This window comes from Petaurus breviceps, unplaced genomic scaffold (assembly GCF_028583685.1).
Source record: "Petaurus breviceps papuanus isolate PSGF00001 unplaced genomic scaffold, PetGlider_PUasm1.0 186, whole genome shotgun sequence".
NCBI classification, from domain to species: domain Eukaryota; kingdom Metazoa; phylum Chordata; class Mammalia; order Diprotodontia; family Petauridae; genus Petaurus; species Petaurus breviceps.
The window spans coordinates 34,390,997-34,412,118 of record NW_027185798.1 but is presented as its reverse complement, the minus strand read 5'-3'; the positions used below and the strand labels follow the sequence as shown (position 1 = coordinate 34,412,118).

The window sequence follows — 21,122 nt, the reverse complement described above, 5'->3', positions numbered from 1 at the left end:
CCTGGAGTCCACAAACTTGGCTTAGAAAAATATTTATTAACTTTTCAACATAATTGTTCTCCTTTGTAAGACTGTGTATTTCATGCATTTAAAAACTTTATTCTCTACCACCACACTGCCCTTTTTATTCTTTCCATTCTCCATTTTTATCCTCAGTCTTTACCTATCTCTTGGTTGCTTCCTGACTGCCAACAAATATGCCCTATTTCTCTTCATCTGCAAAAAACCTATGACTCCATGGCTCTCAGGTCATATGTCTCCTCCTTTGTGGCTAAACTGCTTGAAAGACCATCTAATACCAGTGCCTCCATTTTCCTTTCCTTTCAGTCTCTCTAAATTCTCTAGGATCTGCCTTCTGATCTCATCATCCAGCTGAAACTGCTGTCTCCAAAGGTATCCATGGTCCCCTAACGGCTGAATCCAGCAGCCTTCTCTCAGCCCTCATCCGCAGCCTTTGCCCCTGTTGATCACCCTTTTCTCCTCAATACTTTCTTCTTCCTAGGTTTTCCTGACACTCTCCTCTCCTAGTGCTCCTCCTGCCTGGGTGATCACTCCTTCTCAGTCTCCTTTGTTGGATCATTATTTAGGTCCTGCCCACTAACCTTGGCTGCCCCACAGGGTTCTGTCCTGGACTGTCTTCCCTTTTCTCTCTATATTAGTTAACTTGGTGATTGCATGATCTTTTATGGATTCAATTGTCACCTCTCTGCTGATGATGCTCAAATCTATTTATCTGTCACTAAACCTCCCTGCTGACCTCCAGTCTCACATCTCTAAAGACCTATTAAACATCTTGAACTGATTATCTTCTAAACACCTTAAACTGAACATGTCCAAAACTGAACTCAGCTTTCCCCCTGACATGCTCCCTTCTCTCTAATTTTTCTTTACTATTTAGGGTTACCTCCATCCTCCTAGTCCCCAGGATCACAATCTTGGTGTCATTCACGACTCCTCACTCTTGTTCCCTATATCTAATCTGTTGCCAAATCAGAATAGCCCCATCGAAACATCTTTTGCATATGTTCTTTCTCTCCTCTGACGCTTCTACCTTAGTGAAACCAGACCCTTACCATCTTATGCCTGGACTACTGCAGAGGCTGATGATTGGCCTCTCTCTACTCCAGTCCATCCTTCACTCAGATGTCAAAGTGATCTTCCTAAAGGTCTGATCATCTAACCCCCCTCTCAATATGCTCCAGTGGCTCCCTATCATGGTGAGGATCACATATAAAATGGGCTGTTATTCAGAGTCCCCTTCACCTTTAGTCTTCTTACATCTTGCATTTCATCATTTACCTGTGACACTAATTTTCTTAGTGTTTTGTAGAAAGACACTCTAACTCCTGACTCCTGGCATTTTCACTAACTATAGGTCCCCCATGCCTGGGATACCTCATTTCCTCTTCCTGCCTTCCTGGGATCTCTTCATGGGCCACCTAAAATCCAACCTTTTGCAAGCACCCTTTCCCAGTCTTACTCCTTTTTAGTGCCTTCCCTCTATTTTTTATTTCCAACGTATCCTGTTTATAGCTTGTTAGCACATAGTTGTTTCCATGTTGTGACCCTCATTAGACAATAACATCCTTGAGAGCAGGGACTATCTTTCTTTGTATCCTTGGTAAAACTTTCCTTATATTCTCAACACCTAGCAAAGGACACATTTAAGTACTTAATAAAATGTTTATTGACTGACTAAGAAGGTGATCCATAGACTTCATCAGACTGCCAGAGGGGTCCATGCCACATAATATTGTTAAGAACCCTTATTCTTGATCAATATAATTCTTCCCATATAAATGATTCCTATGGTGGGAATAACAGAAAATTTAAGGGCTACAAACCTAGAGGCTTATGCAATAGTACATGACTTTGAGCTTCAAGTAGAAGCTTCTTGAGAGCAAGGACTGGGATTTGTTTTGGTTTTGCCTTTCTTTTTATATCTCCAGCCCTTAGTATAGTGCCTGGTACATAGTCAGTCATCAATGAAGAAGCAACTTTAATCTTGATGTGTTGGAGGGAGAGGGGGGTCTTCTTAATAATTAGAATTTTTGAAAAGTAGAATGGGTTAAATAATTATAATTACCCAATAACAAATCTGAAATGAACTTTCTAAAAGTACTGAGGTTGAGGGTGAAAGATCCTTATGAACTAGAGGCTTTTCATGCCAACACACTGTCCTGTGATATTTACATTTTAGGGAACTATACGTCTAAAATATTTACATTTCATGCTGTTATAGTTCTACAATATCAAGTTTCTCATGAGCACCATTTCCATACTTCTCTTTCATCTGGGAGATTAACATAAGTTGTTAATAAGCTTGCAAGCTTTTGACTTCTTACATGACATTCTCAGATGATTTTTATCCTTGAATATGTACCATAAAATATGCCATATAATTGCCTTGCTAACACTTGGCAGTCACTACATCATTTATAGAACTAAGGACTCTCCATGAGCCCTATACTGCCTTATGGCACCAATTAGAATCAAGACTGGTAGCAAGGTAATAGGTCTGAACAGGAGAAGCCAGGAACAAGATCATTGAACATGATTGGATAAGCTGAATAAGGTAGAAAAGGTGTGTAGGAAGGAAGGAAGAAAGATAGAAAAGAAATGAATGAAAAAACATTTAGCAAGGACTTACTATGTGTCACATATTTTGCTTAGTCCTGGGGGTAAATATAAAAATAGACACAGCTTCTGCTCTCAAGGAGCTTACACTCTTACAAGGGAAGCTAAAGTTTATAGGCAAGTGGTAGCCTGGGAAAGAGAGGTAGAAAGGAGCTGGGGTGGGAAATGAGTTGTTATGCATATGATGGACAGGTGATAAGATGGCCTGGAGTGGATAACTGGATGGCTAGGTGACTAGTGCATACCCATCATGTCAAAACAAGAAGAGAGAAAAATGGTTTTAATATGATTTTTTGAGCTAAAGACCTAGAATGAAAATTTCCTCATCCACTGATATCAAACACTGAATGGATTTGAAAATTAGCTTTTCCTGCAGACTTGATGTTTCTTAATGAATTCATGGGCAGCTAAGTAGCCCAGTGAATAGAGTTCTGGGCATGTAGTCAAGAATACTTGAGTTCAAATCTGGCCTCAGATACTTACTAGCTGTGTGACCCTGGGCAAGTCACTTAACCCTGTTTGCCTCAGTTTTCTCATCTGTTAAATGAGAGAGGGAAGGAAATGGCAAACTCCTCTAGTATCTTTGCCAAGACAACTCCAAATGAGGTCATGAAGGGTCAATCATAACTGAAATGACTGAACAACAATAATGAATTCAACATAAAGCTATGAGGAAAAACTGCTTATTTGTGAAATTTATAACCCAGTAAAGTCAATTTTGCGACAACTAACATTGCTTGAATCACAAATAATGTCAACCTTCTTTATACATTTCCATTGCTGTCAAAAGTTAAAAAAACAAGTAAGATTAAATTTTAAAGTGTATGTGCCTATATTTTTTTTTGGATAATCCAGTTTTAATATTTACTGACCCACTCCTTTAATCATTGCTTGAGCTCAGGGTAATTGTAATAGAAGATGGAGGGAATTCAATCATTGCCAGATTTAGCTCTGGTAACTGTAGGCTGATAAGGGTAGTAATGATGACCTTTAGTAGTACACACACACACACACACACACACACACACACACACACAGAAAGAGAGAGGTCAAGCACTTAAAGTTTGCAAACTGTTTTCTATCATGTCACTTAAACCTTGCTTTTGTATTTTCTCTCTCTCATTTATGCAAACATTATATAAGACATATATATTATATATGTATGTTCAGGTCCCATCTATGACATAATGCGGTTCAGAAAAGGATGGAGATATTGAAGAGGACATAATAAATGAAAATGAAAACTTCTTGGAAAAAAGCACCATCAAGAATATTATTTAAGCTAAAATGTTGGCCGTGGTGCTAAAATGGGAAGGCAAGATTTTGAATAACACATTCATCTGGCTGAGGAGCAGGCAAGGTCAAAGATCTGGGGAGGTGGAGACAAAGAAAGAGAAATGAACAATTTATGTTAATTCAAGGAACTTTGAGGAAGTGGTAATATGGAGTGACAGAGAAAGCTTATGGAAATAGACAAGTATCAAAAATTGCTATAGGCAAAATTAATCTCAGGGACAAAATATTAACTTGAAAGAAGGATATAAAAATCAAGACAAAAGAAATAAATGGAAGGAGATATAAATTCAACAATTATAACCATAAATACATCTGGATTTTAAAATCTAATAAAAAGTGAATGGGAGAATGGATAAGAATAAGAAAATAAGGGCCCGCAATTTGTCTAAATAAATAACACATCTGAAAAATAAAACTACTCACAGAATGAAAATGGGAGACTTGAACAAGATTTAATATGCCTCAGATGAAACTATTCCTTCCATTGTGTGTATTTGCACAAAATGGCATATAGCATCTAAATTCATAAAGGTGAACAGAAAACAAACAACAAAAAAGTAATCTAACAGTTGCAGGAGAGTTATATGGCTAGAGAAATAGAGCATAGAGCAAGAAAAATCTAACAAAAAGGAAAATGTAAAACTGATACAAACAGAACAAATTAGGTTTGAAAGACTAATGCTAACTATAGTAACCTTATGTCTGTCAAATGTAAAGATTTAAGCTTTGGGGATAAGTATTTCCTATTTGGTGAAATTTATTAGGAAAACTGGAAAGCAGTCTGGCAGAAATGAGGTATAGATCAACATTTTACAGCATATACTAAAATAAGGTCATAATGGATACATGACCTAGACATAAAGAGAGATATCATAAATAAATTAGAAGAACATGGAACATATTTCTTGTTCAGTCATTTCAGTTATTTCTGACTCTTCATGACCATGTTTTGGGGTTTTCTTGGCAAAGATACTGTAGTGGTTTTCCATTTCCTTCTCCAGCTCATTTTTATAGATGAAGAAACTTGAAGCAAACAGGGTTGAGTGACTTGCCCAGGGTCACACATTTAGTGAACATCTGAAAATAGATTTGAACTCAAAGATGAGTCTTCCTGATTCCAAGCCCAGTATTCTATCTACCATACCACCCAGCTGCCCATGAAGCACATTACCTCTCTGATTTATGGATAGGAGAAGAATTTATGAATAAGCAAGAAATAGAAAGCTTTGTGAGATGTAAAATGGATAATTTTTAATTACAATGGTAACCAAGATTAGAAGGACAGAAAATTGGCAAAAAAAAATTATACACTGTTTCTCTGATAAAGCCCCCATATCTCAAATATGTGGAGAACTTTGTGAAATTTATAAGAATGTGAGTCATTCCCCAATTGGCAAATGGCCAAATGATATGAACTGGCAGTTTTTAGAGAAGAAATCAAAACTATATGTAATTATATTTTAGAAAAAGGTCTGAATCATTATACGTTAGAAAATCATACAATGCGTTTACAAGAAAAACATCTGAAGCAGATACACACAGTAAAGGTGAAAGATTGGAGGAGAATATATTATGCTTCAGCTGAATTTTAAAAAGCAGGGATATCAATCCTGATCTCAGGCATTATAAAAACAAAAATAGATTTAATTAAAAGAGATAAGGAAGGAAACCACATTGTGCTAAAAGATATCATAGACAATGAAGTAATATCAATACTATATATGCACCAAGTGGTACAGCATCCAGATTCTTAGAGCAAAAGTTAAGTGAGTTACAGGAAGATATAAACAACAAAATTATATTAGTAGGGGACCTCAGCCTCCCCCTCTCAGAACTTGATAAACATAACCACAAAATAAACAAGAAAGAAGTTTAAAAAGTGAATAGAATTTTAGAAAAGTTAGATATGATAGTCCTCTGAAGAAAACTGAATGGGGATAGAAAGGATTATACCTTCTTTCTCAGCAGTACATGGATCCCACACAAAAACTGATCATGATTCAGGTCATAAATACTTCACAATCCAATGCAGAAAGGAAGAAATATTAAATGTATCCTTTTCAGATCATGATGCAATAGAAATTACATGTAACAAAGGGCCATAAACAAGTTTTAAATCCCCAATTAGATACCAAATTAGAAATTCTGAAAACCAAAAGAGATTAATAAAATTGAAAGCAAGGAAACTATTGAATTAATAAATGAAACTAAGAGCTAGTTCTATGGAATAAAATGACAAAATAGATAAACTTTTGGTTAATTTGACTTAAAAAAGAAGAAAATCAAATTACTAGTTGTAATGCCATGCACAGAAGCTTTCCAGAAGAACTTCTACTGTGAATAGCTTTTTTAAGGTTCTGATTACTCAGTATAGTGATCACTCTATTTATTCCATAACAAAAGCAAAACATCCATGGAAAATCAAGGTACAGCATAATTCAAAATACAGCATTCATCATATTACAACTTATCACAGAAAATCACAATATAATATTCACAACATAGTCTCAAAGTAAAATAGTCACTCTTAAGTTAACTCAAATCAGTCACTTATCAGTAGTATCAAAGTACACAGTCAAAGTCTTCCACTCTTGGGGCAAAGTCTTGATTAACTCAATCAATCACTTATCAGTAGTCTCAAAGTACTCAAAGTACAATCAGTCACTTATTCAGTAACGTCTTACTAAGTATCATACACAAAACCCTCCACCCCTTAGGTCACTAGTAAACTATAATTCCATAATTACTCAGTACCCAAGGAGAAGTCTTTTCATCTTGACTTGGGGCCTGTTCTCAGATTCCCTGGATCCCCTTCCATGGTCCCAGATTCTACCTGGATTCACCAGACTGTCACCTGGGTTCAATGACAGACAGCTCCCAGTTCCTTGACCAGCTCTCTGGGCAGGTCCTGCTCCACACTGGCGTTCACAGGGTCTGGCCCATGTCAGCTCCTTCACCATTTCTGCTCCAGGGAATTCAAGGCTCAACCAAGCCGCAAACAAAGTCTCAGCATCCCAGTCATGCTTCCTCAGTCACCTGGGCTTCTAGCTCCTGGGCTCCTGGCTCTGGATTCCAGGCTCCTGGCTCCAGGCTCCTGGCTCCTGGCTCTGGACTCTGGGCTCCTGGGATCCTGTTCAGAAGAAGCTCCACCACCACAAGTTCTCAGGACTCAGTTCTCCGTTCTTCTGTAGCTGCTCTGCCACCAGATCTCAGTCTCAAGGAAATCCTGACTGTGAGTCTCTGGGGCTTTTCTTATATACACAGTATTACCTACTTCCTTCAGCCAACCCCTTCCTGTTACTTCAGTTAACAAGAGACAGGAGTTCATACCTTCTGTTCCCCCAATCAGAGGCTTGTTCAGTTACTAAGTGTTAAGTACCTGCTACTTTTGCCAACACAAAGGGATCTTCAAATTCAAATTACATTACCATTACACCAGTATAAAAAATGAAAAGGGTGGATTCACCACCAATGAAGAGGAAATAAAAACATTAATTAGGAGCTCTTTTGTCCAACTGTATGCCAGTAAATCTGACAATTTAAGTGAAATGGATGAATATTTACAAAAATGTAAAATGCCCAGATTAATAGAAGTGGAAGTAAAATACTTAACCCCATTTCAGAAAAAAGAAATTTAACAAGCCAGCAATGAACTCCTTAAGAAAAAATCTCCAAGACCAGATGGATTTACAAGTGAATTTTACTAAACATTTAAAGAACAGTTAATTCCAATACTATATAAACTATTTTGAAAAATATGTGAAGAAAGAATCCTCCCAAATTGTTTTTATGATACAAATATGGTGCTAATATCTAAATCAGGAAGAGCCAAAACAGAGAAAGAAAATTATAGGCTAATTTCACTAATGAATATTGATGCAAAAATTTTAAATAAAATATTAGCAAAGAGATTATAATAATTTATCATGAGGATAATACACTATGACCAGGTGTGACTTATACCAGGAATGCAGGGTTAGTTCAATATTAGGAAAACTATCAGCATAATTGACCATATCCATAACAAAACTAACAAATCATAGGATAATCTTAAAAGATGCAGAAAAATGGGGTGGCTAGGTGGCACAGTGAGTAAAGCACTAGCCCAGAGTCAGGAGGACCTGAACAAAAAAACAAAACTAGCCGTGTAAACTTGGGCAAGTTACTTAACCCCAATTGCCCTCCAAAAGGCAAAAAAAAAATAGATGCATAAAAAGCTTTTGACAAAATACAGTACCCATTCTTATTAAAAACACTAGTGAGCATAAGAATAAATGGAGTTCCCCTTAAAATGATAAGTAGCGTCTATCTAACACCACTAGCAAGCATTATATGTCATGGGGTTAAGGTAGAAGCTTTCCCAGTAATACCAAGGGTGAAACAAGGAAGTCCATTATCACCACTGTTATTCAATGTTGTACTAGAAATATTAGCTTTAGAGATAAGAAAAGGAAAAGAAATCAAAGTAATTAGAATAGGCAATGAGGAAACAAAGCTATCATTCTTCACAAATGATGTGATGGTCGACTTAGAGAATCTTAGAGAATTAACTAAAAAACTACTTGAAACAATTAACAACTTCAGCAAAGTTGCAGGATATAAAATAAACCAACATAAATCATCAGTATTTCTATATATTACCCACAAAGCCCAGCAGCAAAATATAGAGAAATTCCATTTAAACTAACTGTAGATAATGTAAAATATTTGGAAGTCTACCTGCCAAGACAAACCCAGGAACTATATAAACACAATTACAAAACACCTTTCACACAAATAAAGTCAGATCTAAATAATGGTGAAAATATCAGCTGCTTATTTGTAGGCCAAGCTAATAAACAAAAATTATAATTCTACTTAAATTAATTTACTTATTCAGTGCCATACCAATCAAACTACCAAAAAATTATTTTATAGAATTAGAAAAATAGCAAAATTAATCTGGAAGAACAAAAGTTCAAGGACATTAAGAGAATTAACGAAAAGAAACGCAAGGAAAGGTGGCCTAGCTGTACCAGTTCTAAAATTATATTATTAAGCAGCAATCATCAAAACAATTTGGCACTGGCTGAGAAATAGAAATAGAGTGGTGAATCAGTGGAATAGGTTAGGTACACAAGAAACATTGGTCAATGAATATAGTAATCTGTTTGATAAACCCAAAGACTCTAGTTTCTGGGATAAGAACCCACTATTTTATTTTATTTTATTTTATTTGCTTTTTGGAGGAGGGAGTGCAGGGCAATTGGGGTTAAGAGACTTGCCAAGGTCACATGGCTAGTTTTTTGTGTTAAGTGTCTGAGGCTGGATTTGAACTCAGGTCCTCCTGACTCCAGGGCTGGTTCTCTATTCACTGCTCCACCTAGCCACCCCAGAACCCACTATTTTATAAAAACTGCTGGGAAAACTAGAAAATAGCATGGCAGAAACTAGGCATAGACCAATATCTTATGCCATATACAAAGATAAGATCAAAATGGGTACATGATTTAGACATAAAGGGTGATATTGATGGAGTCCTAACAGAACTGCCCTCAACCCCAGTATTCAAACTTCACTACAGGCCCACTCTATCTACCTAGCCAACCCTTCCTCCCCCCCAAATGTCCTAACTTATGCCTCACTGCTCACTAGAACAACAGGTGTGTCCCTGAACTCTTAGTTCCTACAGAAACAGCAGGTGTGTCCTTAGCAGCTATGTGTTGATAATTCTGGAAACCGCCACAGCTGCTGGTGAACTGAAGTCCCTCCAGGCGGAGGCTGGTCAGGCCCACCCTGGGGCTAAAACCTCAGGCTGGCATCGGGGCTGAGCTGGCCAATTCCTGCCAGCCTGCTGGGCTGTCCTCAGTGGGAGGTTAGCTTCTCTGTGTCATTTTGTGGGTTTTGTAGCTTCAAAGTTTGTTCAGAGTCCCCTTTTACATGAATTGGGAGAGGTAGAATCTGGAGCCCTGCGGAAGTCCTGTTTCTACTCTGCCACCTTGACTTCACCCCCCTCTACTGTGTACTTTTTTTTTTTGCCTTTTTTTTGGAGGGCAATTGGGGTTAAGTAACTTGCCCAAGGTTACACAGCTAGGTTTTGTGTGTGTGTGTGTGTGTGTGTTAAGTGTCTGAGGTTGGATCCAAAACCAGGTCCTCCTGACTCTGGGGCCAGTGCTTTACTCACTGTGCCACCTAGCCGCCCCTACTGTGTACTTTTAACTTTATTTTTTCCACTCCCTCTTACCCCACCCTAAACAAGACTACAATTAAACATGGATATACACACAGACACACACACATATACATAAGACCATACTATGATTGTTTCATCCTGTCATCTGTTTCTCTGAAGGTGGATAGCATCTTTCTCCAAAAGTCCAAGTCTTTCCACATTTTTTCTAAATCAACCAGCTCAGCATTTTCTACACCACAACAATATTCCAACCCAATCACATCCTATCTGAGAGATTGTCTTTGAGAGTTTCCCCCCAATTATCTGCATTCCTTCTATTCTTGATTACATAGGTTTTATTTATACAAGAAAGTTTTAATTTAAAATAATCAAAATTATCCGTTTTACTCTTCAATAAGAATCTCACCTTATAAAAAGTTTAAGTTCTGCTGAATCTATTCCCTTTACATCTTTTTTTCCCTTGCTTTCTTTAAAGTTTCTGATTTTTTTGTTCTTCAAAATGAACTTTGTGATTATTCTAACTCAGTAAAAATAACCTTATAGTGATTTAATTGATAATGCATTGAATAAATAGATTAGTTAGGTAAAGGTGTCATTTTAAAAATTATATTACCCATAGACAATAAATATTACTTCAATTATTTAGATCTGAGTTTATTTGTAAAAAAAAATTTTATGTTTTGTTCATGTAGTTCCTGTGTCTGTTTTGATAGGTGTATGCTCAGTTATTTTATACTGTCTAGTTATTTTAAACGATCTAAAACAATATTGAATGATATTGCTGACATAGTATAGTTTCTCTATTTTTTCACTTTTGATTAAGTCTATTTTACTTTTTACTTTGTCTAAGATCATGATTACTATCCCTGCTTTCTTTACATACTAAATTCTACTCCTGCCCTTTATTTTATCTTTGTATGTCTCTCATTTTTTATAATGTTTCCTGAAAGTAACACATTGTTGAATTCAGATTTTAATCTGCTATCCATTTCCATTTTAGGGATTAATTAATCCCATTCTCTTGTGTATTTTCCTCCTTCCTATTTTTCCTCACTATCCTTCTCACCCTATTTACTCTATCCTGCCTCACTCCTCTGCTTTACATCTACCTGTTACCTTGCCCTCCTTTTCCTGAACTTACCCACTCCTCTAAGAGTCCTTCCCTTATCTTCTCCCCCAGCCTAACCTTAGCCCTCTTATTTCTTTCTGCATTTAAAAGACTTTTATACCCATCTAGGCATATACATATAGATATAGATATTTAACCCTTCCTGATGATAGTAAGTTTCCAGCTCTACTGGCCATCCCCCCAGAAGCTTCTTCTGTTTCAATTTTTCCTTTAAAGTCTCATTTGTAATAAGATTACTACTTTTTATCTCTCCCTATAGAGTTTTATTTTTTTTTTTTAGAATTGCCCTATCATACTCAGCTTAGCCCAAGCTTTTCTTTCCAACTACCCAAATAGTGACAATTATAAGACTCTCGCTATTTACAAATATACAAAGTAAACAATTTGATCTTATTAAATCCCTTATAACTGGTCTTTAAACTTTTAGTTTAAACTTTAAACTTTACCTTATATTTCTCTTGGATGTTACAGGTCAAATTTCCCCTTAAATCCTGGAGTGTTTGTCGCAAAAACCATAAAGTCTTTCAGTTCTTTAAATGTCTTTTTTCTTTCCCCATTCAGGACTATACTTAACCTTACTGGGTAAGTTACCCTTCCTTTTAACACCAGAACTTTTACTCTGTAGAATATAGAATTCCAAGGCCTACAGTCCTTTAACTTAGTAGACAAGAGAAACTTAATAAATCTTTAGTGAATTGAAGTTCACTGTGGCAGAATTATATAGTAAGGGAAGAGTAGAAATGTTGACAAGGAATAAGTCTAGAAAGGCTTCAAAGAGATGATTATCAGGGTCCCTTGGCTCCAACATTCTATGAGCCTCTGACCCTGGGGGAAACAGAAAGCCTCATTGCCTGGGGGCGCTGAAGAGGAGCCAGTCCGGAGACTCAAGAAAATAACCTTAGAGACTAAAGCCTTCTTGGCCTCTAGGGATTGACCAGGTTAATAGGAAATAACTAGGTTTATAACTTGAACTCTTCAAGCTGATGTCCCTGATCTCACACAGGAGTAAGCCCTGAGGCGAGGCAGGAACTTAGAGCGGCCAGCAGAGGAGGACTTCAAAAGCCCAAGTCCTCTCACTGCAGGCACAGGGGCAGCAGCTCACTGCCACAGGCTGATTCCTCCTCTGTTCTCAAGACTAAAGCAGGAGCTTTTCAGTGTTGTGCTCATGAAATTCATTTCCTTCCCATTCAAGAAACCAGAACCTCTCTTTGGTGTTTTACATATAGTTTCATTCATCTATTTTCTTTTTTTTTAAGGAGAAAATTCCAAAGGAAGAGGTAAGTCATATTTCTTTGACTGATGTGTAACATTCTGATTTTTTTCTGATTTCATAAAATAATTTAATTCTTAATTCTAGGGAATCTATGGGCAAAAGAATGTTCTCACCATAGGTGAAACCCAGGAGCAAAGAGGGCCATCAGATTTATTTTCAGCAGGGCTTCTGTAAAGTAAAAACATGTGGTCACATTAATGAACAAAACAGTCGATTCAACAAAATACCATTGTATTGGCATTGTGGATGGTACAGCAGAATGATGGTATCACTAGATCAGTGCATTAGAAAGATGAGGCTGCCCAGCATGAAGGCTGCTTTGGAGGGAGCAGAGAACAGAGGGAGGGAGACCTGCTATGGGGCAGCTACAGGAGAGCAGGCAGGCACTTGATGATGAAGGCTGGTGGGAGCCATGGGAACAACAGAGAGAATGGGAAGTACACATCTGAGAGATGTTTCAGAGGGGAATGGACAGGATTTGCTTCCCAACACAGCTGGGAGAGAATAAAAGATTAAGCAAGTACAGCTACTGGCTGCTGTTCCCATTGATCTACCCCTGGAGCCAATAATTCCATTAAACCACAAGCTCCAGCCACATGTTTGTTGGTGAACATGCTCCTTGTGTGTAGACCTGCCCTGGTCTACTTTCCTACCAAAGCCTGCAGACCTGCCCCAACTGCCCAGACCTCACCAGGAGACCCCTCTCAGCCTGGAGGCAATTTACTGTCTTTAGATGCCAATGTGAGCTATAGGAATATTTTAGAAAAGGGAACACACCCCTTAACAAGGGCACCCCAAAGAACCAAAGAAATATTCTAATTGGAAAGAACATCAGATGTCATTTTATCCAACCTCCACTTTATTTCACATATGAGGAAACTCAGACCCAAAGGGTTAAAGATGATTCATACAAGGTCACCTGATCCTTAGGTGGAAGAATCCTTAGCATCCAGGTCTTCTGAACAAATGAAGTGAATGAGGTAGAGAAGAGAGACTGTCAAAAATTAGAGATTGTAACCCAGGCTTTCAATGGCTGAAATCATCAGGATTTCATGATTTTCTCCACTGCCCTGGAAGAGAAGTAGTGAATTCAGATGGTGAGGTTTGCACAGGGATGAATTATTATAGATGATTAATAGTGAAGCTGAAGGATGTAAGGGAATGAAGGGTAGTCACTAATGAAACTTTCAACCAGCAGACCATGTAGTCTAGGCTGTATATAGTAAAAACAAAACCAAAGGAAATGAATTGAATTGGAAGAGTAGAGTCAAAGGACTCTAGACTGTGAAAAGGACAAAGGATGGATTCACTGTGAGTGTCAGAGGAGAGACAGAAAGGGAGGAGAGGGGGGTCATGGTAGAATTTCAAAATTCCAGATATTGCATGAGGAACAGTTCCAGACTTGTTGAGGTCTTCCAGGTTCTCCTACAAGTCTAAAGCTAGAGGTCAGGTTGTCAGAGAAGTCATCAATAAGTCCCTGAGCTTGATAGCAGGGGAGAGGAAGGAGAGGAAGATCCTGATAGAGTCACTGAGAAACTTCAGATAGAGATGCCAGCAAAAAGAATGGGGAGGATGTGCTGCTGCAATGGTTCTGGGACCCCACAGATTGGGGAGTGCCTTCCAGGGGAACAGCCTGGAATCCATCCTGGTCTGTGCTACTCTTGTCTATGTCATCCTGAAAGCCTGAGTCACCCAATGTGCTAGAAGCTGTTCTTTCTCCTGACATCGGAGCCCTGTGCCCTTTGGGGCACTCTCACTGTCCTCCTCCCATCCCTCACTCTTCCTACATGCCCAACCCATCTTTTCTTCTGCCAAGACATTCTTTGATGATGCTGTTCACATGTTCCCTTTCAGAGTTCCTCATTTGTGACATGTAGCCCTCTCACCATGCACTTCTCCATTGGACAAAGGTGATGCTTATCTTGAGCTTTTTGCAGGCAATGGTGATCCAGTGCTCCCTGCCACACAGCAACACTAGTACAAAGTTTGTGATGAAAAGATGGGAGTTAGCTGTTAGGAGAAGCTTGAGGTCATTAGAAGTGCTTCACAGTTTCCTGAATGCAGACGAACACACTCTACTCCTCCTTCTCAGTATGACACAGCTCGTGGCCCATCTGCATTGCCTGTCCTAGATATGTGTGCTACTTTAAAACGCTGTAGGATGTCCATTCAGATTCGTGGCCTAATTTGGACAATAGATATTCTTCAAGCATTTGGTCTTTTCTGTGATAATAACAATAGCTGACATTTATATAGCAATAATATGTGCCTTATAAGCCTTGATATGTCTTGATCCTCATGGCAGCCCTCTGAGCTACCTGCTACCAACATGATTATCCCCGTTTTGAAAATGAGGAAACTGAGACTCAGAGAAGTTGAATGACCTTCCCAGTTCAGATAAGGTCACATAGGTTGTATTACTTTTCTGCTCAAGTGGGAGGGTCAGAATTTGAACTCTGGACTTCTGGTTCCAGGTCAAGATCCCATGTTAGCTCTGTCTCTTGCCATGTTTTTTGCTCTCTAACTCCTACTTACATCAAAAGAGGAAATAACCTCTTATAAGCCATTCTTGGAAATCTCTACTTGTTAGGGAAATCTCTAAACTGAACTGAATTATGCCTCCCTATGACTTGCACCTATGGACTCTTCTTCTATTATCTATATGATGAGCTTCACTTTAACTGCTGAAAACTCATTCTCTAGGAGCTACAAGATAGAGAGTGTAATACCCTAATATCACTAGTTTCTTGCACAGATGTTTTAGAATGATTGACTTTGATTTCACCCTCTTCTCTTACCTCTCCCTTTCTTTTACTTTAAATCTTTTTCCTTCTGCTCTTTGGTTCAAGACTCCAGGAGTACTGGGAGCAATGGACAAATTTCACTGTGCACTTTCCCTTCCCTCTCTGCCATGACCTTGAACTTGGCTCTCTCTCTTTCTTCTCCTTCCACTAGATAAGGTGCTTGTGTTGTTGTTGCCCAACAGGCAATCCCTAATCACAAGGTCCAGAGTTTGGGTGACCACAAGTCCTAAGCCCCTCCCCCAGCTCAATAGGGCTGAGGGGAAGGATCAAACAACATAAACACAGCTTCTGCAAAATCCTTCAGAGGGGAACATGGAATGGAGGTCTGTGTTCCCCAAGGAGGGAGTGGAGTAAAGAGTACATACAACATCAGTGATGGGGCATGAAGGATGATCAGCAGAATAAGGTTGCAATCTAAGGGCTATCTAAATTTCCTTTCCTTTATATTTGTAAGTATTTCTCTTGGTGGCTGGCAGAATTTGTTGCTTGTCACTGGAATTGTTAATTTTACCCATCATATATCTCAGAGTTTAAAGCCTAGAATTTTTCTTACAGTTGCTGTTTTCTGGAAGTGATATATAGATTTCTTCAATTAGTGCTTTGTTTTCTGTATTCAAAAGTTTTGTGGGTATTATTTATTGCATAATGTATAATTTGTTGCATAATTTTGACTTATATTTTTCAGTGGCCTGTGATCTTTCGGTTGTCTCTTTAAATCTTGTCTTCAAGATCAAAGTGTTTTTCTTATATGCAATTCATGTATGACATATAAAGATCTCTTATTGTTACTGGGTTTTGCTTCTCTTTTTCCAGATTGTCTTTCCCTTCAGTACATTTGCATTCCTCATCCATTATTTCCTCTTTTACTTTTTTGGAGAGATTTACTATTATAGATTTAGGATATGGTTTTCAGAGTAACTTGAGTAGTCAGAGATGAAGTCAAAAGACCAAATGAAATTTTCAAGGGAGCGAGAGTAGAGAAAGAAGAGAAGTGGGTCAAAGCTAGACCTTTGAGGGATACCTTCCTTCAGAGGTCTGGAAAGGATACAGAAACAGTGGTTAGAAAGGGAGGAGAACTAAGAGAATGCGACAGCTCTGATACCAAGGCTTGGAGAAACAGCATGGAGTCTTAGAAAACAGTCTGACCTTGGGGTCAGAGGATCTGGGTTCAGATCTGCTGCTTACTAGCTATCACATTGGGCAAAGTACTTAAGCTCTCTGGGTACCAAATTCTTTCTCCATAAAATGAAAGAATTAGACTAGCAGATCTACAGCTCTCTTCACATTCTAAATGGAGGCTTCTAGGAGCCTTCCTAAAAGGAAATGTCCTGAACCATTCTCCTTATGTGGTGAGATCAGGACTATTAATTCCCTTTCTCAGAGAACCAGAACAGCATGGCCCATTACTTTATTATCTACTCTTTTTTTTTTCTTTTTTTCTTTTTGGAGGGGCAATTGGGGTTAAGTGACTTGCTCAAGACCACACATCTACTAAGTGTCAAGTGTCTGAGACTAGATTTGAAATTAGGTTCTCCTGACTCCAGGGTTGGTGTTCTATTCACTGTGCCAGCTAGCCATCCCTATCTACTCTTAAATTGAAATCAGAGTGAACAAAATACTTCCCCATGATACTTCCCTTTAGGATGTGTTGTCAACAGGATTTGACTGAGTGGACAATTAGTGGGACCCAGTGTGGCCATTCCTGTGTTCTTATATTCTCTTGAAGTACAAAGAGGTCACAGGTTGAAAAGGCTTGAGAACCACCTTTACAGTCACAGCACAGCTTCTGTCCTGCCTTATCAATGAGCTCATGTGCCCTCCCAAGCATCTTGTCTTGATCTGTGCCTCTCATTTCAGATCAAGGTGGGATGAAGACTAATTTGTTTCCAGCAATGGGTGATCCACTCTGGACAGTGGACAAAGGTCAGCCCTCTCTAAGAATTCTGATAGATCTGTCTAAAGTTTGGGTTCATCTAAAAATATGATGACGCTGCAGTGAACAAGACCTCATTCCAATAGCATTTGCTTTTCATTTGCCATGAGACAGTTGCCTTCCTACAGGATATCACCTAATTACATCCTTTAAAGAAGCACAAGTGTAATACTCATGGCATTCCATTATTCACTCCAGTGAAGGGACATCTTGGGCAAAGGATTTCAAAGCCATCTGGGCCAGTGAAAGGACACAAGTTTGTGTCTTTGCTTCCCCAATCAGAGAGGTCTGAGGGATACTTGCCCTGTGGTTCTAAAGGATACATGTTGACATTTTCCTTCAAGATCAGTTTATGAGACACAGCAGAAAATGAGTCTCATTCTTTTATAACCCAACTTCATCACCTACAGATTTGACTGATCCTTGGTGGCTCTCCCAAACTAAACCCACCCTCGAAGAATGAAGATTTGTCACCATCAAGGATGTTTCAGAGAAATCCTGGAAGCTCAGGAGGCAATTCCCAAAAAGAAGTTCCCTAGAAGTTTTGAATAATGACAGCATCATTGGAATAAGAAGGAAACACGTTTATATTAAATGCCTGATTTGTTCCAGCCTCTGGGCTAAGGGCTGACAAACTGTATCTCATTAGATCCTCACAACAGCCCTGCCAGGTGAGCGCTATTATTTTTTTGATTTCACAATTGAACAAACTTGACTTAGAGGTTAAGTGACTTGCCCAAGGTCATATAGCTAGAAAGTTTCTGAACCCCAATTTGAATTCAGGTTTTCCTGGTGTCAGGCCCAGCTCTCTATCAATTGCACCATCTAGGTGCCTCAAAATACAAATAATATATAAAGTATAAGCTATGTATTCCTGATGTAACTACTTCGAAAGGATGAACTTCTGGTGTGCTTGTTAAATGACCAGCCCTATTGCCGTTTAACCATATACATACAGACAGAACCAGTTGTAGGCAGAAGTTGCCAATGATGCAAAGTTTGTAATTGTCACTTTCTTGATTTCTGTCTTTGCTTCCCTCTCCTACTTTCTGCTCTTGTGACTCTCCACCCCAGATCACCTTTCCTCAGTCTTGTGCCTCCCTTCCCCCATCCCCTAGAGTGTTTGCCACAAGTACCCATATGAAAATGAGTTTTGAAGAGACTGGAGATCTTTAGCTTTGAGAAGAGATTTATGGGGGACACGATGATGTAATGGTAAATTTGTCTGTTGGCTCTAGCTCCACATACCCCCATAATGCCAACCAGATATTCATGTCACCTTGGGGCCCCATGAAGGGGGCCCCAGGAGAATGTGACCTGCCTAAGGCAGCCAGGTGGCCTAGTGGGTGTAGTATTGGCCTAGACCTCAAATTTGATACTTTACTAGCTATAGTATTGGCCTAGACCTCAGATACTTTACTAGCTCTGTGACCTTAGGGTCACAGAAAGGCGTCAAAAAAAGAAAGAAATATGATTAGACTGTCTTTTTTTGTATTTGTATCCTCAGTGATTAGCATAATTCTTGTCATATAGTGGGCACTTAATAAATATTTATTAAATGACTGAAAGAATATCACACCAGCAGAGCCTTTGTATAAACTAGCAGCCAGTCAATCACTGAGCTCAGTACAGAGGGACCAGTGAATATCAGTGAAACAGTCTAACAAGAGAGAACTCCAAATTCATGAGGTGAGAATTCCAGTCAAACCAAGATTCCTTCCTTGGGTAGCTGTCCTTTGGTATTCATATGAGTATGCGTTTGTCCATCTTAGTCCTTCCTGGACTCTCTCTATTCTGGATGTAGTGAAGTGGGGTGAGGTAGAGGAAGGGGTTAACTCTCTCCTCCCCCAAACCATGACATCTTTTTTTCATTTCAGCCATGAAGGACATTAAAGACAGGAGAAACCAAACAGGTGTCTCTGAATTCATCTTCCTGGGGTTTTCCAACCACCCAGAGCTGCAGGGATTGTTCTTCCTGATATTCTTGGTTGTATACCTGGTAACTCTCCTGGGGAACCTTCTCATATTAACAGCCATCAGAATCAACCCTGTTCTTCACACTCCTATGTATTATTTCCTCAGCAACTTGTCCTTCCTGGACATCTGCTATTCCTCTACCACTGTCCCCACCATTCTGGTGAACTTTTTCCGAGAGAAGAAGACCATTACCTATGGAGGCTGCCTGTCCCAGGTCTTCTTCCTTCTTACTTTTGCAGGCTGTGAGTGTGTCCTGTTGGCTGCTATGGCTTATGACAGATTTATAGCCATTTGCCACCCATTACGTTACCCAGTACTCGTGAGCAATAGGGTCTGTGCCTACTTAGCAGCTGGGTCCTGGTTGTGTGCATTAGTAAATTCTCTGACACACACAGGGCTCACGGCAACACTCACTTTGTGTGGTCCTAACCAGATCAGCCATTTTCTCTGTGACGTCCCCCTACTCCTGAAGCTCTCTTGCTCAGACACCTCAGTCAATGAGGTTGCTCTCTATGTGTCCAGCGCCACTTTTGGTCTGAGCCCCTGTGTGTTCACTGCTGTGTCCTACATGCTCATTATCTCTGCCATCCTGAAAATCCAGTCTGCTCAAGGGCGGAAAAAAGCCTTCTCCACCTGTGCCTCTCACCTCACTGTGGTGGTCCTCTACTATGGAACCATAAACTTCAACTATGACCGTCCCAGCTCAGGCTACTCCCTGGATGTGGACATCCTGGCTTCTGTCCTTTTTTGTATTGTCACCCCCATGTTAAATCCCATCATCTACAGCCTGAGAAACAAGGAAGTCAAAGTTGCCTTGAGGAAACTATGTGAAGGGTATATTTTACCCAGTGATTCCAGTGTTCAAATCAATTCTTAATCTGGAGTCCATGAACTTGGTCTAAAAAAATATTTACTAACTGTATTTTCAAAATAATTGGTTTCCCTAGCAATCCTATTTCTCTTATACACTTAAGATTGTTATTCTCCACCATCACTGTCCTTTTCATTCACTCCATTTTCCATTTTTATCTCCAATCTTTATCTATCTACTGGTTGCTTCTTTACTGCCCACAAACATCACCATTCCTCATCACCTGCAAAACCTCTATAAACCAATACCTACACCTCATATCTCTCCTCCTCTGTGGCTAAACTGCTTGAGAAGGTCATCTAAAATAAGTGCCTCCATTTCCTTTCCTTTCAACCTCTCCAAATTCTCTAGAATGTGCCTTGTCATTCAGCTGAAACTGCTCTCTCCAAAGTTATCCATGATTCCCTAACTGCTGAATCCAGTAGCCCTCTCTCAGTCCTTATCAGTAGCCTTTGCCACTGTTGATCACCCTCTTCTTCTCAATACTTTATTCTTCCTAAGTTTTCCTGACACTATCCTTTCCTAATACTCCTCCCCCCTAGGGATTATTCTTTCTCAGTTTCTATTGTTAGATTGTTATTTAGTTCCTGCTGACCATTTTGGGTGCCCCACAGGGTTCTGTCCTGGACTGTCTTCCATTTTCTCTTTGTACTATTTCACTTGGTGATTTCATCAGTTTCCATAGATTCAATTATCTCTCTGCTACTGCTGCTCAAATCTGTTTATTTGGCACTAAACTCTCTGTAGACTTCCAGTGTCCTATCTCCAAGTACCTCTTGAACATCTTGAATTGGATGACATCTTAAACTCAACATGTCCAAACCCAAACTCAGCTTTCCCCCTAAATCATCACTTCGACCTAACTCCCAGGTATTACCTGACAGCATCAATGATGGGCCAAGACTAGCAACAAGGTAGTAGGTCATAACAGGAGAAGCCAGAAACAGAACATGATTGGATAAGTTGATTAAGACAGAAAAGGTGGGAAGGAAGGAAGGAAGGAAGGAAGGAAGGAAGGAAGGAAGGAAGG

At 39.2% G+C, this 21,122-nt stretch overlaps 1 protein-coding gene across 1 annotated transcript; it reads left to right on the top strand.

Annotated features, from left to right (window-relative positions):
- The first annotated feature begins 19,123 nt into the window (after positions 1-19,123).
- On the top strand, positions 19,124-20,098 carry LOC138162143 (olfactory receptor 5V1-like). The gene has a single exon (XM_069089219.1). It carries the CDS (start codon positions 19,124-19,126, stop codon positions 20,096-20,098), a length of 975 nt encoding a protein of 324 aa, XP_068945320.1.
- The last annotated feature ends 1,024 nt before the right edge of the window (positions 20,099-21,122 follow it).

What these genes read in the sequence shown, in the direction of transcription:
- LOC138162143 (XM_069089219.1), top strand. Translation starts at nt 19,124, where the DNA reads ATGAAGGACATTAAAGACAGGAGAAACCAAACAGGTGTCTCTGAATTC.